Genomic DNA, 21,129 nt, shown 5'->3' with positions numbered 1-21,129 from the left:
GGGGTCGTTCTTGTTCTTTGACCTTTTTGCTTCTACCAAGCTGGATTTTTTGGATTTTTATAAAGGCTATACAACTGCTATGGAAATATGTACTCAACTGACTGCTTACTCAGGTCATGGAGATTAGCCTGTAGAAATATTATACCACTTCACTGTATTTCCCCCCCAGCTACTGTGCTGATGACTATAGTAAAGCCTTAAGCTGTGGCATACTTTGCCACATGATATTACAGCTGCTGAGAAATCATATGAATTCAAAAGCAGATTGAATAAATTAATGAAGAGAAATCTGTTGAGTGCTCATTCATAGGTGGCACATCCAGCTCAGGGAAGTTCCTGTCAGCAAGTGGTTAGAGGCTTGGAGAGCATGCAGGGAGGCATCATGTATGCTTGCTCTGTAGTCAAAGTGAGGGAAAGTATCTCCTTTTGGCTGCTGTCTAGAAAGGCTGTGAGGCCATGATAAACCTTAGTCTGATCCAGCACAGCTACTATTATATTTCAGAGCCAGTTAGTGATAGTAAATCTGGTTATTTGAGTTGGTGACTCCTGAGAAAGCAAGCAGATGTGACTCAAATTCTAACATGGAAAATGCAGAAAGAAAGGATTTAGGGTTTGGGATGTTTGCTTAGCCTGACTGTCCCTCAAATGAACAAGCATACACTGCCATACAACAGCTTTCCACATTTACGCCCTAAATTCTAGTACCATGTAGTCAGCCTGAATTGGAAACCAGAGATGGAAGGCATGTTTGTGATTCATTGCTTCCTGATAAAGTGGGGATGGGGGAGTAGCGTGGAAAAAGTGATACAGCATTCATTTGTCATGCATAATTGATCTATGTCTTCATCAGGAGAAAGAAGGAAAGGATGAGTTTTAAATACACCTTTACATACCTTCACAAAGTTTTTTTTAATCATAGAATTTTCAGGAATGTTTAGTCTGGTTTTATTGAGGACTACTGGGAAGCCTTAACCTTTTATTCAGTGACCTGGATGCCTCTTCCCCCTCAACCTCTTGCCTTCCCCTTCCTCACCAAAAGTCATTATCTTGTAATAACCCAGTCTGCTTTTCTTTCCTTCCTTCTCATTTCCTATCTTCTTTCATTTCTTCTCAAAAATGGTCATATCATCTGGCTAAAAATCCCACTTCCATGTTTTGCAGTTTCTACTCTCAGCTGCCCTAACCGTCCAGCCTCAGCTGAGTGCATACTGGTGACTGAGAAGGGATTTTTCTTTTTTGCTTGTCTATAGTTGAGGTTTTTGTTATTTTTGTCTGGGGTTTTTTTAAAAAAATAAACTTTTTAGATTGAGGTAAATCCCTGGGGATGTAAAGCTGAGATAAACAAAAATGTCTTATTCTGCCCTGGCTTCTCTTAGCCTCTGCAGACCTTTTACTTCTTTGCTCTGTGGAAAGCTGATGACCATTACCTGACCATTACCATATAGCAAAATGAAGTATTTCTGAGAATGTGATTGCAACAGCTTACAGAAGCAAGGGACAAAAAAGCTCTCCTTCTAGAGGGCCACATCCTACCAGTGCAGTGCTAGGTGCTCTTGTACTAAAGGGACTGTAGACCAGAATATGAATTCTGGTGAGTTTTGGTGGCTTTTTCTTTTTTTCTTTATGTAGAGTTATCAAGGTCTTTGACTTGTGTATAGATCTTCGTCTTTAGTTAAAAGAGACTGGAGCATATGCAGCAAGGGCATGAAGGCGGTGGGGTTTGCTAAACTGGACACTGTCCAGTGAGGGGGACCAGGCCCCATGTGGGGTGCCTGTGTGCTTATTTTAGGCCTTTCTGGCCCAAGCTGTTCCCTGTGCTCAGCTGTTGTGATGCTACCTTTCCTGCACAGTGCTGTCAGCCACCCCAGTGTTTCTATTTTAACTCTCTCTGGGGCTAGATCTTGTGACACAAGGATTTGGCATCTCTCCTACGTGCTGGAACATGGCATCTCGGGAGGCACAGTGGGTGCAGCTGCTATATCAGAGAGTGCCCCTCCTAAGTAGCTGGTAGAAAACGGACACCCCTTTGTATGCATCAGAACAGGCATCATCCCTGCAAAGGAGTGTCTGACCGTCTGTCCATCTCTGTCTCCTCCAGTCTTTTTTCAGAGTCTGAAGAGCCTGAGACACACTTGCCAGCTTCCCACTGCTCCCCTGTGGCACCTCGCTTCCAGCTTTCAGGTATGCAGTTACTGGGGCCAGGAGTAGAGTTGCATGCCCTGGAGGCTGTAAGATGGCTTTGCAGTCAGATGACAAATGGTGGGGAAGGGAGGGCAGGGACAGCTGGTGGCATGGTGGAGGAATTAATTTTTCAAGGTTTGTGTACCTGAATGTCATATCCCATTTAACAACTTGCTTCAGTGACTGGAATTCAGCATTTCCAGCCTTCTGAAGAAGGCCAGAAGAACAGCATTAATATACTTCTGACACATGCCATGGGATGACACTGGGCAAACAGTCAAATGTCAGAAATTCCTGAAGTTTGGGTTGGGGCGCTTCACTGTGCAGCTCATGCCACCAAGAAGGATTTGTATGAGGTGGGAGATGTGGACTCTTGACCTGTTCTTCTCTGCTGTGTGCTCTGTGGGCTGGCAGAATGAGCGGATACCACTCTGGGGTGTGAGGGAAGCTTTTTATAACTAGGAATGTGCAAGAGGAGAAGTGGCAGCAAAGGCCATGCATTAACCTGGGCATGTCTGAAAAGGACTGGGCTTGGGTCCTGTTACTCCTTCTCTCATTCTTGCACAAGAACAACCCTGAACTCTCCCCAAGGAATTCATGGCTTTGTACCACATCAGGAACAAACTGGCAGTGCAGGCTAACACAGGGGAATGGGCAAAAGTTTTGAGACAGCAGAGAATGAGAGGAACCTTTTACCTTCTGGTCTAGATTTTGAGCCTAATGCAGTGGGTGTAGTGAAAAGAGCAGCTGTGCAGGGATGTTTCTAGGGAAGCAGTGCTGCTGGGTAACAGGCACATGTGCTGCGCTGCCGTTTGGCTGGGTATGCCCCAGCACATTTCTCTATTTCTGCTCCAGCACAGTTCAGCTGGTGGGCAGCTTATGGGGCTCCTCCCCATTCAAGACATGCCTGCCTGCTGACTATTCAGCCTTGTTTTCCCCAGTCAGTTGTTGTAATCCTGAGTCATACTGGGAAGCTGGAGTCATCTCCATTGACAAAAGACTTAAAATAAAGTCTTTCAAGGCAGATTTTAAATAGCTTTAGCTACCTCAGTTTCTGTTACCCTCTTGAGGGCTTGTTTAAGAACAGAACCTTTGCAGAAGTATTTGGTGCTGCTGAAGAGTGTTGGATTCATGAGCATGTCCAATATCTGCACAGCCAAAGTTTGGCAAGATTGTCTTCTGCAACATCCTTTCCCAATGTGTTACAGGCCTACCAAGGAGGCCTCTTGTCTGCAGGAGGGGAGGAGGCTGGTTCAGCCCTGGGCATTTCTGCGGGACCTTGCCATCTGCAGCTAGAGGAGCACTGATGACAATACTTGACTGCTGGGCAGCAAGTTGGGCTCCTCCAGCTCCAAGAGTCATGAACTATGCTGTCTGCAAAGGCTCAGCCAGTGCTATGATGGAAATCACTTTTCTCTCTTCTCAGGTTAACTGAAATCTGCAAACATTCTCTGCTGCAAGAAAAAGAGAGTGATGTCATCAGAAGATGATGCTGGCGGGGAGGCTCCTGGGGGCAGTTTCTGGGAGGTAAGGAAGGATAATTGGAGTGTGAGGGAGGTAGGAGTGTCATCTTACCACCCACTGGAGAAATTGGGTTGAGTTCCAGGTCTGTGGTGACATGTTGCCCTTGAGGAGTGGAAGGGAGAAGCTGTGGGAAGGTTCAGTGCCATGCTGTGTGTTACTGCAGGGAGTAGTGAGTCTTTCTTCCATAGATGCTGTGGAATGAGAGTTCCTTATTCAGCTGACATTGAGCTGAGCTGTGAGAGAAGCAAGCAAAGCATCTCAGCTTCTTCCCTCCAGTGCTATATCTGCCTGAGACTGCCAGAGGAGGGTCTTAGCCCAGATGCTGATTTCAGAAGGGCCCATGTTTCCTCCCTGTGCAATGATGGGCCTGCTCTTGTCTGTACTGAAAGAATGTGAAAGTCAGTACAGTATAAACAATCATGTTGTATGACATTTCAGGCTGGAAACTACAAGCGGACAGTGAAACGTGTGGATGACGGCTACCGGCTCTGCAATGACCTTATCTCCTGCTTCCAGGAGCGAGCAAAGATAGAGAAGAACTATGCCCAGCAGCTAACAGAATGGTCCCGTAAGTGGAGGACCAATGTGGAGAGAGGTAAAGTTGGCATATCGGACTTGGGAACAGGACGCAATCATTGCACTCCCCTCTTTGAGTGCTATCTCTTACTGAGGTGACACTGTTTCCTTGAGGGACAGGCTTCCCCTCCCCAGGAAGGGGGTAACTTTCTTGGGTGTCTTTGTTGTGTATTTGCCTGTTCTTGTAGTCAGTCCTCTGGTTCACTTGGAGATGTGTTCTCTTGTCATGTGCATGGTTATTAAAAAAAAAAAACAAAACAAAACTTTATGCTTAGTTTGGCAAGTCCTTGGGCAGTCCATGTCTTAAATCAAGCTGGAGATACCCCTCTTTAAGGATGGCTTAGCTGTCTTCTCCAGTCTGAGAATAACTACTAATACCATGATTTAGTGCCAGTGTGCTCAAACTCATAGTGTCTCACAAAGTAACAGGAAACAATAGGACAGATGTCCCAAAGGACCTGCTGGTTTGTGGAGCAGAAACCTAGCTTCAGTCATGAATTAATGTTGCTCTCTGCTCTGAAGCCTAAGCCAGATTTGGGAAGCGAATTTTCTACAAAAACCTTCTCCTAGTAGGCACTGTCTGGGACTGTTGAAGCTGCCCAAAGAAATGCCCATCTCATCCAGCTCTAACAGCCAGTCTAGATGCTGCCTGGTGGAACTGTGGAGACCAGTCAGTGCTGACTTGTTTGATGGGGCAGAGTTAGACTCCATACTGGTAGATGTATGTAAGAGGAAAAGAATCTGCATTCCCTTCTATGGACAGTAGGTATAAGAGCCTCTCTGGTGCTTGTTCGTGCAGGTCCGCAGTATGGTACTCTGGAAAAGGCCTGGCATGCCTTCCTGACAGCTGCAGACAAACTGAGTGAAATTCACCTGGCTGTCCGGAACCACCTGGCTGGTGAAGATTCAGATAAGATCAAGGCCTGGCAAAAGGAGGCCTACCACAAGCAGATGATTGGAGGCTTCAAGGAAACAAAGGACGCAGAGGATGGGTTCCGCAAGGCCCAGAAACCCTGGGTGAAGAAGATGAAAGATGTAAGCAAAGTGTGAATGGGGAAAGAGAGATAAGGGTAGTTGAGCTGGCTGCCTGATTTCAAGAGCCACTGGGCAAACAAACTAGGTTAGCCAGAGTAACAGAGAATTCCCAGAGAGGGATGGGTCTCTTGAGGATCTCATGTTCTTATGGTTTTATAACTTCCTTCCCATATGGGAAGACTTTGGTAAGAGGTTTTGTATTCCTGCACAGCAGGTGAACACTGAAAAAGAGATCATTTGAAGGTACCACTTCCCACTGAAGCATTGTTTACTAAATGCTGAACTGGCATTCCTGTTAGGTTGCTGCAGACTCTAACAAATATTAACATGCCTCCTCTGAGTGTTGGAGGATCAATGTGGGCAGGATCATAGCTTTTTCTGCATCCCTTCTCCTGCAGGTGGAGACTTCTAAGAAAAACTATCATGCAGCCCGGAAGGAGGAGAAAACGGCCCATACAAGGGAGAACCATGCCAAGGCAGACTCGTCTGTCTCACAGGAGCAGATGCGCAAGTTGCAGGAGCGTGTAGAGAAGTGCACTCAGGAGGCTGAGAAGGTGTGTGTGTGTTGTATGGATGGGGGTCACAAGGGTACTCCTTTCAAAGAAAAAGCATTGATGGTAATGTCCCTCAGGGAAATGATTCAGCTGAAGCCTGTAAGAAGATGAGAAATCCCATCATCTGAGGTTTTAGTGAGCTAGACTGAGACTTCAGTAAATAAGATCTTGGTCTTTGGAGTTAGGCAAGATCCTAATTTATAAATACATTTAAAATAAAGGGAAAAAGTGTAGGGGATTTGGTGCAGGGAGTGGAACCTGTAGAGCTGAAGACTTGGCTACCAAAAATAAATTGTCCACAAGAGGGAAAGTATGGAAGGTCCTGTATAAAAGGCAGTAGTAAGGAAGAACCGGAAACTTGCAAGAATATTAGGAGAGCAATGGACTGGTACATCAGCTGTGGTATTTCTTATTTCTTTGGTGCATTTGTTCAGCAGTGCAGGGAAAAAATTATCAATCCCAAACCAGAGTAGGGAGGGTTGTTACTTGTTTGCCATCAGGGCAACACATCTCACCACTGCTGTGTTCCTGCTACAGTGCAAGGATCAGTATGAGAAGATGCTGGAAGAATTGAATCGCTACAATCCCCGCTACATGGAGGACATGGAGCAAGTGTTTGAGGGCTGTCAGGAGGCAGAGCGCAAGCGATTGTGCTTCTTTAAGGAGATGCTTCTGAATCTGCACCAGCATCTCAACCTCTCCACCAGTGAAAGGTACTGACCCTGATGCAGAGGGGAATTCTGCCAGCCTGAAGTGCTTAGGCTCTGGTGAGGGGTACAGTTCTGGTGTTTCTGAAAGCTGCTGGCATCAGCCAGATCTTGCTTCTTCCCCTTTCAAGTATATATTAGAACTGACATTTGGTCTCTTTAGAGTGACTAGTGCTGGGGTCTGTGATTGTAGGCAGTGCCAAGCTCCCCAGAGAGGATTTTCTGCCTTTGAACCCTTCCTTTTTCACTACTCTCCAGTACTGTCCTGTGTGTGTACTTCTATCCTATGAAAAGCCTCATGTTGCTATATGTAATCCCAGGCTAAGGAATATAGTAGCTCTGTTGCCTTCTAGTATTGATGGTTATTCCACCTATTTTGCCCTTAGTAGAGAGACTTTTGTGAAGTAATGCCTGTAAGGCCATGAGTTGCCCTGAGCAGAGGTTACACAGGGGTAACAGGTGCAGCCAAAAATCTTCTGTGCCGCTTTTATGGTAGAGGCAATAAATCTGAGCCACCTCCCTGTCCATGTGCAAGAATGTGCCAAGTTATTTCAGTGCTCACTTAATGAGCTGCGCTGGCACTTGTTAGGCACTGCCACACCAAACAAGCCTGTCCCGTTTGCCAGGCTGACTGTCCAGTAAGGGAGGCTGTGTTTTCCTAGGGCTGAATAGGTGGTGCTCTAGCATCCTTAATCCTGTGGGATTGAGGATACAATTGTGCATGAGGTTAATCTCTTCCTTCCTACTTGGCTTTTGGGAAACTGCTGAGGGCTTTGATTACTGGTGGTTCTGTCTGTTCTGGTTGTAGCTTTCATGCATTGTATCGGGATCTCCACCAAGTCATCATGGCTGCAGACAACCAGGAGGACCTGAAGTGGTGGCGCAACACTCATGGACCGGGCATGGCGATGAATTGGCCTCAGTTTGAGGTGGGGTAGCATTCTAGAGTGTGTTAATGCTATTTCCAAACAATTAGCTGCTCAGCTAATTGGCGATTACTAGTCTTGTGTTGGAAAGACCATGTCTTTGCTCAGCAAGCTCAGGATGTTGGTCTTTTCTGAAATGGTTGTGTTGCGAACTGTCTGCTGTCCAAAGGGGCTGCCAAGCTATATTCCAGCAATCCAGCTGCAAGGTCAGAGAACAGGAGGTGGTGCTCAGGGCTGTGGGTCAGCTTTCTGTGATGATTTTCTCACAGCCTCTCTTGTTGCACCTTGGGATTCAACAGAAACGAGCCTGCTATACCAGCAAGGCTATTGAGCTGATCAGTTCAGCTGCTACTGAAGTACAACCTGGTCTTCTTTTCTATATTGGGCAGAAAAGATACACAGAGCTTTTCTATCTGAGTGGCTTTGATGGTATTACTGGTTTTCTCTGGACAGGAATGGTCCCTTGAAACACAGAGGCAAATCACCAAGAAGGAGAAGAGTGGCAAGATGGCTGATGATGTCACACTGACCAGCATTTTGCCTACGCGAGATGGTGTTGTCTCACAGACCCCTCTGCAGACAAGGTAAAAGCTGAATTCTGGGATACATCAGGTTAGGAAAAGTACAGTCCTGCCTAGGATCATGAATGAGTTGGATTGATAAGAGTAATCTCTTCCTTAATTTCCTGTCTCTTGCCCATGGCCTTACCTGTGGCACTCTGGAAAAGGCCATGTAGAAAATGCCATTTAGGGTAGCTGTTTGGTTTTGGGTTTGTTTTGCTGGGCTTTTAGGGGTTTTCTGGGATTTTTTTTTTTTTTTTTGTCAAGAACATTCTGCCTCACAAAGTGCCTTCCTGGTAAAGATCCTTCTAGTGACAAGATCTAGCCCAGTCTGACTAGTGCTATCTGATTCTGGCATGCATTTCCCCAGTTCTTCCTCCCAGACAGGGTGAGAAGAGTTGGGGCTTGTGTGGTTTCCTAAATGAAAGTAACAAATTCTTACTGTTTTTCCCTGGTATGGTGCTGAGTAGTACCTGACAAGTTTGGGTATAGCTGCTTCACTTACCAGGAAGCAAGCTGGGAGAACAGGGAGAAATTCTTTTCCAGTAGCTGTCCTGCTTTAAAAGGTAGACTCTGGCCAAAGTGAACTGAGCAGAGAATGGGGATATAGAGATTTTTCAAGGCCACTACTGTATTTCACAGTCAATTGGATTCAGGGCCCTATTTGCCAATCTACAGGTTTTCCTATCAAGAGGAGCAGAACAGCTTCTTCTATGACACCCTGAAGGCACCAACCCATGTAAAGTTAGTATGGAACATAGCCTCTGGGTTTTTTGGGTTCCAGGTGTCTGTCTTCTGCTGCTCTTCCCCTCTTCTCTTGTCCCTGACTTGGAAAACATAATTCCAGACATCTCATCAGGATGCAAAACGCAGCTTTTCCTCTCTGTCTTATTCTTGGCTGGAATAACTCTGGATGCAGCTGGGCTCTCCAGTTAGGACTGGCCTTCCTTGTATGAGAAGATCTGCTAGAGTAGGAGGTCATGAAGAGTGTGTCTGTGTAAAAGTACTTTGAGAGTGAGTTATTCTCCTGGCTCTCAGGGTTCCAATGCTGGGGTGCTTTCAACAAAATCTCCTGTCCCCTGGAATCTCTTCCCTGTTCGCCCTCGCTTGACTTTTGGGCCTCTTGCACCCTGTCCTATAGCAGAGCAGTCTCAGGGGGAGTCAGGGTGGTGCATGATTCAGGAGGAGGTTGGTGAAAGATCAATCTACTAACAACCGTCTTGTCCCCTCTTGCCTTCCACACACAGCGGAGGGAAAGAAGACATTTCGGAGTGGTCAGATGAGGACACTCCCAAGAAGTGCCTGGATGCCAATGGGCATGAGGAAGACCTAAAGGTACCAGGTGTACGGGTACGAGCGCTCTATGATTACACAGGACAGGAGGCTGATGAGCTGAGCTTTAAAGCAGGTACAGAAGCACTAATCTCTTACTAACCTTCCACTGTCCTCACTTGGGCTCACTGAATGATTGAAACACTCTGTAAGAATTGCATGTCCACTTGAAAAATTACATTTATTCTTCCCTTGGTCTGACCACTGCCAGCTCCTTTGAGGTGGATGACACAATAGGAAATCCAGTTTTTTCTAGACCAGAAGGTAGTGAGGCCGCATGGAAAGAGTCTAGGCCTTGGTCAGAGCACAGGGAGAGCAGACCCCTGCCTCTTCTTAGGGCATTTATGCTGAATTGTGCCTTGAGCCTTTATTAAATGTTTCTCCCTTGCACCATTGATACAAAAATCACATGGGTGTTCTGGATTGTCTTTTCAAATAATGTGAAGATAGATATTTTGGGAGAAGCTCACCTGACTGACATGTACTACTGAAGGCAGAAGTCAGCTGGCAAAAAACAGCTATGCAAACTGTTGCTCAAAATGGGAATCTCAAGAATGGAGATCCTGGCTTGCAGCAGAGGATTGAGCACTGGAGCAAACAGACCTGTCTCCTTTTCTTCCTTTAATTAAGTTTAAGTTTGCCTGTGCCCTTCTCTCATCTTCAAGTGGACACTGTGATCTTGGGAGTGTCTCTGATCTTGCTTGTTTTGAGTTTTACACGGTATCTCTGTGCTATACCTCTCCAAAACACACCCACTGGAAGTCACTGAAGTCCTTCAGTAGCAGAGCCTTGTGCCTGAGGCTGATATCTGTGCTGCAGTGTTACCATACTAGTAAACTTCCTAACGCTAACTTGTTGCTTTAAAATATCCTGCAGTATGGGTGCTCTAGAACTTGATTTGGTTCTTTCTTTCCACTCAGCAGATGAGATGAAATGGGGTATGACTTGTTAGCTGTAGTCATCTCCTTTTTGAATCTGCTCTGAGCAACACATACCGTTAAGGCTTCAGCTTAACAGCAGTGACTTTCTGAGACTCTGCCAATGTGGGATGTACCTATTGATGCAGTCAGACCTCCTCTCTGGCAGAAGTAAGACCTTCTACTGGTCAAGGAGGGGATCTTTCTGCCCCTTCCCAAAGTAGATGTGGGAATGTTAAAAGTCTTTCCTGGTCACAGTCTGAGAAATCAGTTGATTTCATGCCTTACTGGCCAAACCAGACACTCCATCATGGAATAGGCATTTAGGGTCCTAGCAGCCAGAGCTTAGCAGCTTCTTGTATTTCCTTCCCACTTGCCTATCAGAGGAACCACTAAGAAAAAAATGTGTCAGATCTGTCTGATCACTCTGGTTTGTAAGCATGTTCCTTAGGGAGAGAAAAGCAGGCAGAACTGTAGGGCACAAAAGATTTCTGATGCTGAATAGAAGTGAAGGTCTGTTTAAGTTCCTTGGTCGAGGTGATAGTACTGAGTATAAATACTGAAGGAATCAGTGATTCTGGCTTTGATTAAACTGCAGTATGATAGGGGTGTTGATAAGGGGAGAAGAGTGTGATGACTGAGACCAATAGTCTTGTTTTTTATCAAGTCATCTTAGGTGGGTAAAAATGCCATGCTGCCTTTCTCAAGACTGCCTCCTAATGACTGTTCTTACTTTTAGGTGAAGAACTAATGAAGATTAGTGAGGAAGATGAACAGGGCTGGTGCAAGGGCCGACTTCTCACTGGTCAAGTTGGACTCTATCCTGCTAATTACGTTGAGAAGGTTGGATCATGATTGCTGCTGCCCCACCAGTGCCTCACAGCCATACCAGCATCTCCTGCAGAGGTCACTGGGTCACTCCTAGCCCCAACCCACCTTTGCAGTATATCCAGCAGTTTCTGGACTTTAAAGGCACATATTCCATGTAACTAATGCTTCATTTTAAACATCTAAATCTGTAGGGATTTTCTAAAAAATAAACAAGGATGAATAAAGATTTTTCTGAGCACTACAGTAGTGTAGGAGTGCAGAAAGAAACAGATCCTTTTGACATGCACTCAGTGAAAGGAGGTAAGTGTTTTCAGGGAGCTCTATAGAAGAGAGAAAGCATAGTTCCCTGACTTCAGTGCACATGCATCCATAGTGCATTGGTGTTGAGGTCTGCCCTGCCTCCAGGCTTCCTGTTCAATGAATTTTTGATATGCAGGGTAATAGGGAACTTCTACTATTCTTTCCCCTTTTTAGCTCCATCAAGCTGACTGGCAGAAAGCTCTTTATTCTCCCATGTCTTTTATAAGTTGTCCCTCACCTGCAAGCTTGTTTGCTTCCCTGATAAGGCAGCTGGTAAAAGTTACACAGCTACAACCTGAACATCCATTTTCACTGCCCTCATTTTTATTGAGATAACCCCGGGAATGAATGATAGTATAGCTGAGGCACAGGAGAAAGAAGCTTCTGTCTTGCATGGTGTGGCTGTTCAGGCTAATGAGTTCTGAACAGACCTGTTGTGCAGCAAGTTGGAGTTGACTGAATGCTCCCTGAGCTAAAATGGATTTGAGACATGCTGAAGGCTGTTCTTAACAAAATGATAGCCATGTTCCAGTGCTGTTCTGCTTAGGATTCCTAAATTCACTTGGGTGTGTTGGGGTTTTTAATGCATCTAGATTATTTTTGCTACACCTCTCTTCAAGAGCACTTAGTGCACAGCAGAGACCCTCTTTTTTTCCTTTCCAATATCTTCTTGACTTACACAGGGCTAGAAGTGCACTCCCTGCTTTGCCAAAGACCCCTGCACTGTGATGAGGGTTGCACTGTGGAAGTTGCCTGCTGGCTAGCACAAATTATCTATAGAGGGATAACTCCCCTTTTTGTCCTGAATTGCTGCAAGTGCACTTCTGCCCAGTTGTTAAGTGCCATTCAGCTGGGAGGATGTATCAAATGTCTGTCACCTGTCCTCCTGCCTTTGAAAGCCTGTGAGGCTGCTGGGAAGACCTGGCATCCTGATCCTACTGCTCTGCATATTCCAGCACAGGAACTGATAAGCCCAAGAGCTTGAGAGAACAAAAAACTGGAAAAGCTCCCATTGTCAAGAGAAACAAAGGCAAGCAAACGGTTGCTTAAAAATGGCTTACCTAGTACATCTGCTTGAAAGTGCTGCTGGAATGCATTTTGAGTTTGTAGTAACCTTCTGTAGTGACATTCTTATTCTGGCCTAGCAGATGTGAGTGACCTAGCTCAGCCAGACTCAGTCGAGCCTCCACCAATCACTTGGGTGAAGTGCTTCAGAGCTGTTTGAAAAAAGGGTGCTACACATAAAGTCTGAAGTCGTGGGTGAACATCAGGATTAAATGTATTGTGTTAACAGCAGCTAGTAAACCAAAATGTAGACTGAAACAGAGGAGGGGATAGACATATTCAAACACTGTTTATTTATGAAGATTAAACTATCACAAACATCTCATTGCCTGGCTGACAACAGAAATTAACCTTTTACAGCATATGGATGCCTTGAAATGTAGTCTGCCATGGGCAAAGAGATAGGAGACTAATGCTATTTAGTGATTTTGTGAGACCACAGAAATTTACAGTTGGAAAGCTTTGCTTGAAAATATCCCTAGCAATGTACTTCATGAATGGGGAAGAGAAGTACAAACCAAAAGAAAAAGGCTAAAGCATTTTGCTCAAAGTCTATTATGTCATTTCTCAATAAAAAAGAAAGTATTTCCAAATGGCAATTATATGTCTAAGCAACAGATATTAAAAATGCCTGGATTTAGCTATGAATTTAATGAGTATTCTAGGTTCAGTATCTGAAGATGTCTCTAAGCTTATGCCACGTAATTAGAGGTGTTGGTATATAAGCACTTGCATTTATTTAAAGATACAGTCTGCTTTCAGTTCTGTGTCTCAAGTAAAAATATAATTAGAGTTGTGCAGTAATTGCAAGTGTTCCACTTGCTGACCCACAATGGAATGATTTGTTGCTCCTTTGTCCTAGCACATGCGAATATGAAGAGAGCCATGCCTGCCAGGCTTCTGAGAGAACTGAGACTAAAACAGTGCTAAAATGACCTGAGATTCCTATAAACAATACTGAAGTTTCCCTGATTAACCTGCATATTTCAAACACTAATGCTAGACTTTCATGTCAGGTAAAAAAATGGTAGAGGGGAGCTACAGAGGATGACGTGGAAAATTTCCTTTTAATGCCTCTTTTGAGTTCTAGTCAGGCTGTAATTAGCGATGGAGCTAGGTGTGGCCATAACATGCTAAAGGACAGAAATGTCCAGTGAACAGGACTTCTGATTACAGTACAAACAACCTGAAATTCCACAGGACAAAGTCTGAACCGACTTGTTTGTCCTAGGAAAACATGACCACCTGATTATAGTGGGCTGCTTGAAGGTTTCCAGAAATTGTGACATATTGTATCTTATGTGAACGAATTCTCTAAGGACTGTTTGCCCATCAGAAATTCCTGCCAAGAGCTGAAGTAATGGACAGCAGACAATACATTGAGAATGAAAAATTGCTGGACTATACCTCAAAACCATCTGGATTAGTAAAAGAGAGCTTGTGTAGTAAAGATCCAGCTGGAGAGAAGGAGGAAAAAAAACCCACACCAACCCGCATCTAATGACCTTATATTAAAGTAATAGCTCTGCCTGAATACTTGGTTTTCCACAGAAGCAAATGAGGTTTGTTAACCACAAAGGTTCTAGTTGAAACTTCCATGCCATGCCAGAAGTTTTGTGTGTGAACAGACACATGTATACATAAACTAATTGCTGTGCCTGAATTCCAGAAGGCCAGTAAAGCTTGTTCTTCCCCCATGGTTTTTGTAAAAAAAATACAAATGCACCTCTGTGCCTGATGGGCAACAGAGTGAATAATTATCTAGTCATATTTTATTTTTTAATAAAGCCATTCCTTGTGGAAAGCACATACACCTGTGGTTAGCAGATAATTCATTTGGTTCTGGCATCTTCCTGGAAAAGAATTTTGGAACTATCATGGGAAGCTTGGATTTCCTGTTGATGATGAATTTTCTAGGAAGAGGAAGTGAAAGATTATCTGTCACAGATCACACCCATTTCCCCAAAGTAGCAGCTGAGCTTGGCTAACCCAGTAATGGTTTTGCCCTATAGGCAAAATCTGGGTCAGAGAGCCCATGGGGCAGCTGTGCTGTGGGATGGCAGCTGAGTTGTGGTCAGCCTTCAGCTCTGGGTGGCACTCCCACAGCCCTGCCTGGAACTTGTGGCCATTGCTGCTTCAGTTTACTTTCCATCCCACTTCCCATCCCCTGTGTCCTTGTGGCTGTTTAGCTTGGCACTAAGCACCGAGGCAGGTGCGAGTATGTGGCAATCCTGCAGAGAGACCCATCAGTGCTGTTAAAAACTGTCCTGCAGTGCCTCTGCTCCTGCTCTGTTTGCAGGTCCAGCCCAAGGCCACAGCTGTGAGGCTGTGGAGCTCAGCTTTGTTGTCTCCTGCAGGCTCCCCCAACTGCAGTGCAGGGTCTGTGTGAACTGGAGCTGCCTTGCATTCGTGAGCTGCTGGCATTATACTTAGGGACAGCAGGCTGCAGAAATCCCTTCTGCTTTTGAAGAAAGCTGGTGTTGCAGTCAAAATGGGCTTGAACACTTCACTTAGACCTGTAGGTGACCATTTCTAGGGTAACTGCACTGAGACCAGCTGCTAACAGATCAGGGGCTGAACGTGAGACAAAGCCAGTGCCACAAACCCTATCTTGACCCATGGAAATGTGGTTGGAACTGCAGGCTGGCAGCAAAGGTTGTGCAAAATAAACAAGAATAGTTAGGTGGCATGATACAAGGCAAAGTATCTTCAAAGGGACATTGCACCAAAACAACCCAAAACCAAAAAAGGAGAAACAAAAAACTTGTAACCATGTGATGAAGCACTGCCCAGGTCCAGGCTACAAGGAGCTGAAAAACTCAGGGCTGCAAGGGAGTGAGACTTTACCAAGCTACCTAGGTTCTTAGCAGATCAAAGAGGATTAATATGAGATGTGAACAAATCCTTGCTGAAAGGGAGGGGAAGCAGGGGGTGAAGTAGGTTCTGTAACTGGAAGAAACTGGTTAGTTATCTTTAGAACATCTTGACTAAGCAACATAGCTCCAGTGAACTTTTCTAAACTAAATTTCAGGCCAAATCAGCTCAGCTGCTTTCAGCTGTTTTTCATAATTCAGTAATCCTGCTTGCAGAGGTTTCTGGTTTGTCAGTCTCTCAGCTTAAGGCAATTACAGCTGCAGCTTGAGACACCTCAACAGGCAGTGTAGTGGTGCTCAGCATTTCTTCCCCCTTAGTGTGGGGGTTCATAAGCTCTCCTTCAGTTTCAGCACTTTCACTGGGTCCTAGTTACACATCCTGTGGTTCCTTCCTCCCTGCATTTCCTTTTCTGTCCAAGCAGCTGGAAGTCTTCTTCCAGGTCCTCCACTCTCCCCCTTTGACTTCACTACCTCCTTCCTGAGTCTATTGTTCCTGCTTCCAGCAGGAGGCTGATACCCAGTCACTGCCTCCAGCTGTAACCACAGTAGCCCTTTCTCTCAAATTCTCTTCAGGGCTTCCCCAGAAGTGCCTGACAGTTCTTAAGGAATGCTGTATCCATAATTCTATGGATGTTTGTTTCACCAGTGGCTCTGCATCCCCTCTACATATTGCAGCCCCCTACAGAGCTGAAGCTACCTACTCCCCCTGCACCCAAATCCTTCAGTCCTAGTGGCCTGTTAGACAGTGGCGATTCCACTCTGAAAATCCTTTTTTTTTCAAAAGAGCTTTCTCATTTTGCCTTGCTTATTACCTTGTCTTCTGGTCAGCTCTGCCTGCCTTTCTTTCATGGGTCACTGTCTTCTGCTTAAGGGGTTGCAGACAACTAGTCCCTGTACTAGAGGGATTCAGTTTATTTAGAAGACTCCTGAGTGGGGTGATCTGCAGGGAAGAGATTACACACCTACTGGAAAATTTGGAAGAGTCATGTTTGATGGGTGGACAGCCCTGCTGGTTCTGACCTCAGACAAGTTAGTGCCTGTGCTGTCAACTGCCCTTGAAAGAAGGGAGCTCAGGGTCTACCAATTTCTCAGTTTTTCACCTTGCTTCCATGTGGTGTGATGTGTGTCTTCCATCACTTGAGGGATTGTTCCCTGCCAAACAGCCTGCTTTCAGCAGGGACACCTGTAACATCTTCAAACAGACCAGCACAGCAAGATCTAAAACTAGTCCTCAGATCCTGGAAACCCCAGGCCACATCAGCTAGCATAGCCCTACTTACGGGTATATCTAAAGCTTCCCAGGTCCAAAGCACCTGACAGGCCAGAGGTGATATTACCAGACATTTGCAAATCAACATTTAATTGTAATATTGGAAATAGAGTAACAAAAGCCTGAAGATACACATGTATATGCAAACAGACATTCACTTAACAACTACTCAGGAGCAGCACACTCCTGCCCTGGCTCTACACTCCCGTCACCCTTTCCATCAAACCACAGCAGTTTTGTCTGGCAGCCCAGCAACGCTGTCTGGCACAGCTGAAAGGGACAGTCCTCTCTTCTCCCTTTCAAGAATTCTAGCCCTTGCCTTACTTATGCAGCACTTGCACAAGCCCAAGATGACCTCAGCAATGCAATGACAATTGCTGCTTGAGCAGGGCTCAGGACACAACTCAGCCCAGAGTTGCCACTTCCCAGAGTGGGTGCAAGGGACAGCACGTGCAGCAGGACCAACCTTTTGGCTGCAACACAACCCCAAATCAGAGCAAGCCATCCATGACTACACTCCTCAATATCTCTCAAGTTACCTATTTGTTGGGTTCCTTAAATTATGTGTTCCTTCAACATTTGCTGGCTTTTCTCCAAGCCTCAACATTTGCAAGACTGCAGTAAAACTGTGTAAGTTGTAAACTTTATTCACTCTACACATACTGTATTAGCTCCTTATCTTAGATCTTGCTTTAAGCATTGCATGGAGCCAGTGAGTGACATGACTGCCTGCCTTGGTGTTATACTTTTCCCTTGGGAGGCAGCTACTAATTACACCCAGTCCAGCACATTGGCAGCCTGGTCAGCCACAACCCTCAGCCAGCTGCTTCCCTTGCATCAATCCAAGTGAATATGTGGCAGGGCACTTTGCTGACGTGACAGAAACCTAACCTAACCCAAGGAAAAGTTTTCCATATGATCCCTGAAACCACAGATAATTAGGAACATCCTCTTACACACTGTCCCTTTCAGCTGGGAAGGAGCATACCCGCTCCCTTGTTGTAGTAAGAACCTGTCCCTTGTTGTAGTGAGAAGGAGAATGCTTTCTACTCGATTTTCCTCTTCTCCGTTTGTGGCTGTGTTTGCTCCTTCCACTACTGAAAATAGCCAGGCTGCCCTGAAATACTGAACAGATTTCTCCCAGAGTTACTGGCTACTCCCAAGGGAAGTCATGTGGATTAGTTAGTGTCTGTGAACTGCTTAGTAAGAGAGGAGGAAAAAAAAATTAAAAAAAGATTTAGGTTAGGAATTGCTTCTTTGGCCAAGGCCTCATTGTAGATGTTGGGATATAGATGGATAGGGAAGCTGAGAGCCAAAGAGCAGGCTGCCAGCTTGGAGCTCAGAAATTCAGCACTAAAGCACATGAGATGAAAAAAAAAAAAAAAACCAGATGCAGGAAATAGCAAGACCAGTGCAGCGACAGCACTCATTCACAGGGAACAGTCAGCAGCAGGAGGTCTTTCCTGTACTGACAAAGGCAACAAAAAGAAACTGATTATTTCTCAGACCAGAAGCGTGCTCTCCCTGCTGCTTTTATGCAAAACTGATGGACAGGATCAGCAGCCTTGCCAGTATCTGGAGCAACCAGCCTGGGTTTGAAGGCCTGCAAGAGACCCTGCTGAGGTAGAGAAGCTGAAGCAACCCTGCTGTAGCAAGCGTTCCGAGGACACAATGCAGTGAACGGAAACCGTGCTTCCTCCATGGAGGAGAGGATCTTGCACTGTATCTCCCCATGTCTCCTAGCACAGACCAGCAGAGACAAAGTGTGACACTGACCTACTGGCCTCTGAGGCTGCCTTGGCTCCTCCTGAGCATGTGCCATTTCTCTCTGTCGTGATTTAACCATGCATCCAAGCATCACACAGCTCACTCCACCCACCCCACACCACCCACTGGGATGGGGAAGAGAATTGGAAAAAGATAAAATTGGTGGGTAGAGATAACAACAGTTCAACAAATGAAACAAAGTAACATATAATAATAGGAAAAAAGGAATTAAACCCAAGAAAAACAAGTGATGCACAATACAATTGCTCACGGCCTGCTAACTGATGCCCATCCCATTCCCAAACACAAGAAAAAAACAAGCAGAGAAGGGGAGTGGCACCACATAACTGATGATGACAGGGCAGGAGCAAGCAACTCAGGTTGAGGCAGCTCCAGCCAACATGAACACGAACACTCCCAATGCACTTTCATCATCTGAACTTCCTCCTCTACACAAGATGCAGCTTACACAACCTGGCACCAGAGACTCCCTCTCCTGCCCTTCTCCAGCTTCACCTGTCAGGGCCCTGAATGCACTAACAGACCTTCACTGTCCAGAGCAGCCTCACCTGTGGCTCTGCCCATGGGGTTTGGGGAGGGTGTCGTTGCATTTAAGCTCAGCCCAGAGTTCCTAGGCCCTGTCTGAGCTACATTAGAGGAGTAATAGTCTCTGGCTGTGCTTTGTTGATCTTAACCTGTAGGCTGGTTTACCAGCCTGACCTCAGGCTTGCCACACCTGGCAGTCACTGGGCCTGAGCCTGACCCAGTTTGACTGCAAGTTACCTCATCACCACGAGCTTGTCCAGCTAACTCAATTCTTGGTGAAATCCAGATGCTATGCCAGGCCTGCCGGGCTCTCTGTGGTCAGGCACTGTGGGAATGGACCATGCCCCATGAGGGCCCTGGCTGCTGGCCTCAGGAGCAGCCCCTCACAGCTCTCCTTGTCCTAGTGTGCAGCCAGCCCTTACTGCACCCTGACATCAGCTCTCCTGGTATGACTGCCAGGACAGCTGCACCATGAATGGCATCAGGGAACTCAACTTGTTTAAAAATAGCTGTGAGAAAAATGCCATCAGTTACTTTTACCTGCACTGCTTCCCCAGCACATGTGAGTGTAATCCCAGAAATGGCATATAGGCACCATTAAGGTAGTAGAATAAAAGCAACAGAAACCAGGGACTACTGAAGACAAGACTGCTGCCAAGAATGAGCTCTGTCAGGCTAGATCAGGCTTCACTTACCCAGCTCAGAAACTCATCTCAGAGCAGCTTCAATCAGATGTATCAGCCAGAAGCCTCTCTTCTTACTGCATGTGCCTACCATATCAGGCCTCACTGTGATCATATAGTTGGAGATTTGCTGATTCCCAGAACACAAGACCCTGCTAAATGTGCAAGGGTTTTTCTGCAGGGCTTTTTTTTCCCCTCAAAAACTCTGTTGCTCCTGATTGCAACTCTATGTCCCAATACTTTATGTATCTTCCCAAGACCATGGGTCCTAGGTTCTCATTGCAAGGAATTCTATTGTCTACCTTAACATCCATGGAAATGAGTGAAGAAAGCCTTTACGTTTAAACTGAAAGTTGTCTTGTCCAGATATTAGTACATTTAAGAGTTTCTTTTAGTGACAAGATGGTGCTGCAGAGCAACCTGTTTTCAGAGGTAAGGAAATCCCAATGCATCCCATCTCTGTAGTACCATGCTACTGATTAACTTTTGTTGTTGTTCTCATCCTCCTGAACTCTCATTGCTCTGAAGTCACTTTTTTGTTGTTTTGTTTGTTTGATAAAGCATGAATGCCATTGACTTCTAGTTCACAGCACAACCATATTTTTATATTTTTCTTGCATTATAACCGAATTACTTTCTAGCCAATATCCTACTATTTTTAGGCAGATAACACAGCAGTAATAAGGGCCACGACATCATTTTTGCTCTGAACTAACAACTTCCCTAGCTTGATTACTGCCTCGTGATGCCTTGATTTACTGCATAGCCAAGTAATACCATCTTGAGCCCTGTTTAAATCAGGGCTATGAAGATGGAGAAGAGTCTGAAGGGGAAGCCATACCAGGTGTGCATGAAATCACTTGGTCTTTCAGCCTCGAGGAAACTGAGGGAATCTCACCGTGGTCTTCAATACCCTCACGAGGGGAAGCATAGGGGCAGGCCCTGATCATTCTCTTTAATGACCAGTGTCAGGCCTAGAGTTGTCAGCAGAGATTTAGGTTTGATATTAGAAAAGAGTTCATCACCCAGAGGGTGTCTGGGCACTGGAACAGGCTGCCCAGGGAAGTGATCACAGCACCAGCTTGACAGAGCTCAGGAAGCGTTATGGCTATGCTCTCAGGCACATGGTGTGACTCTTAGGGATATCCTGTGCAGGGCCAGGAGTTGGACTCATTGATCTATGCGGGTGCTTTCCAACTCAGGACATGCTGTGGTTCTGTAAATAATTTCCAAACCACCGTTCATTTGTGCCAGTGTAGCAGGCCCGGTGCCCTGAGGCTGGCTGCTGGAGCAGGTGATGCCTGACACGCTTCTCTGAGTTTGTTCCCGGTAGCAGATGACCCACGGCAGGCACCCACAGCTATTCTAGAGCTCCCTTCTCTCGGTCCAGGCCCGCAGCGGCCCCAAAAGCACAGCCCTGGGGCACAGCCAGCAGGGCTCCCCAGCACCTGTGGGACCGCGGTAAGCGCTCCGAGCTCACGG

The 21,129-nt window shown here is 45.8% G+C and overlaps 1 protein-coding gene and 1 long non-coding RNA gene across 5 annotated transcripts in view; one reads left to right on the top strand and one right to left on the bottom strand.

Moving 5' to 3' along the window:
- Positions 1-14,319, top strand: part of PACSIN3 (protein kinase C and casein kinase substrate in neurons 3) — a 24,072-nt gene extending 9,753 nt beyond the window's left edge. Inside the window, exons 2-11 of one of the 3 annotated variants that reach the window (XM_068193654.1) lie at positions 3,608-3,708; positions 4,144-4,300; positions 5,081-5,316; positions 5,715-5,870; positions 6,408-6,583; positions 7,386-7,506; positions 7,957-8,087; positions 8,742-8,807; positions 9,311-9,471; positions 11,052-14,319. In XM_068193654.1, the coding sequence (XP_068049755.1) occupies positions 3,655-3,708; positions 4,144-4,300; positions 5,081-5,316; positions 5,715-5,870; positions 6,408-6,583; positions 7,386-7,506; positions 7,957-8,087; positions 8,742-8,807; positions 9,311-9,471; positions 11,052-11,167 (1,374 nt within the window). In that variant the 5' untranslated portion in view covers positions 3,608-3,654 and the 3' untranslated portion in view covers positions 11,168-14,319. Of the gene's footprint in view, positions 1-3,569; positions 3,709-4,143; positions 4,301-5,080; positions 5,317-5,714; positions 5,871-6,407; positions 6,584-7,385; positions 7,507-7,956; positions 8,088-8,741; positions 8,808-9,310; positions 9,472-11,051 lie in introns of those variants that run through there. The other 2 variants (XM_068193653.1, XM_068193655.1) reach the window with 2 other exon arrangements.
- Positions 3,189-21,129, bottom strand: LOC137475866 (uncharacterized). 2 transcript variants are annotated; one of them, XR_011000101.1, is made up of 3 exons: positions 16,194-21,129; positions 3,757-3,938; positions 3,189-3,635 (listed from the first exon to the last, which is right to left on the bottom strand). It is a non-coding gene; the product is annotated as an uncharacterized lncRNA (long non-coding RNA). The 2 variants fall into 2 exon arrangements; XR_011000100.1 differs by lacking the exon at positions 16,194-21,129 and having other exon boundaries at positions 3,757-4,148.

Source organism: Anomalospiza imberbis, chromosome 6 (assembly GCF_031753505.1).
Source record: "Anomalospiza imberbis isolate Cuckoo-Finch-1a 21T00152 chromosome 6, ASM3175350v1, whole genome shotgun sequence".
NCBI lineage: Eukaryota > Metazoa > Chordata > Aves > Passeriformes > Viduidae > Anomalospiza > Anomalospiza imberbis.
This window is presented reverse-complemented; position numbering and strand designations above follow the sequence as displayed.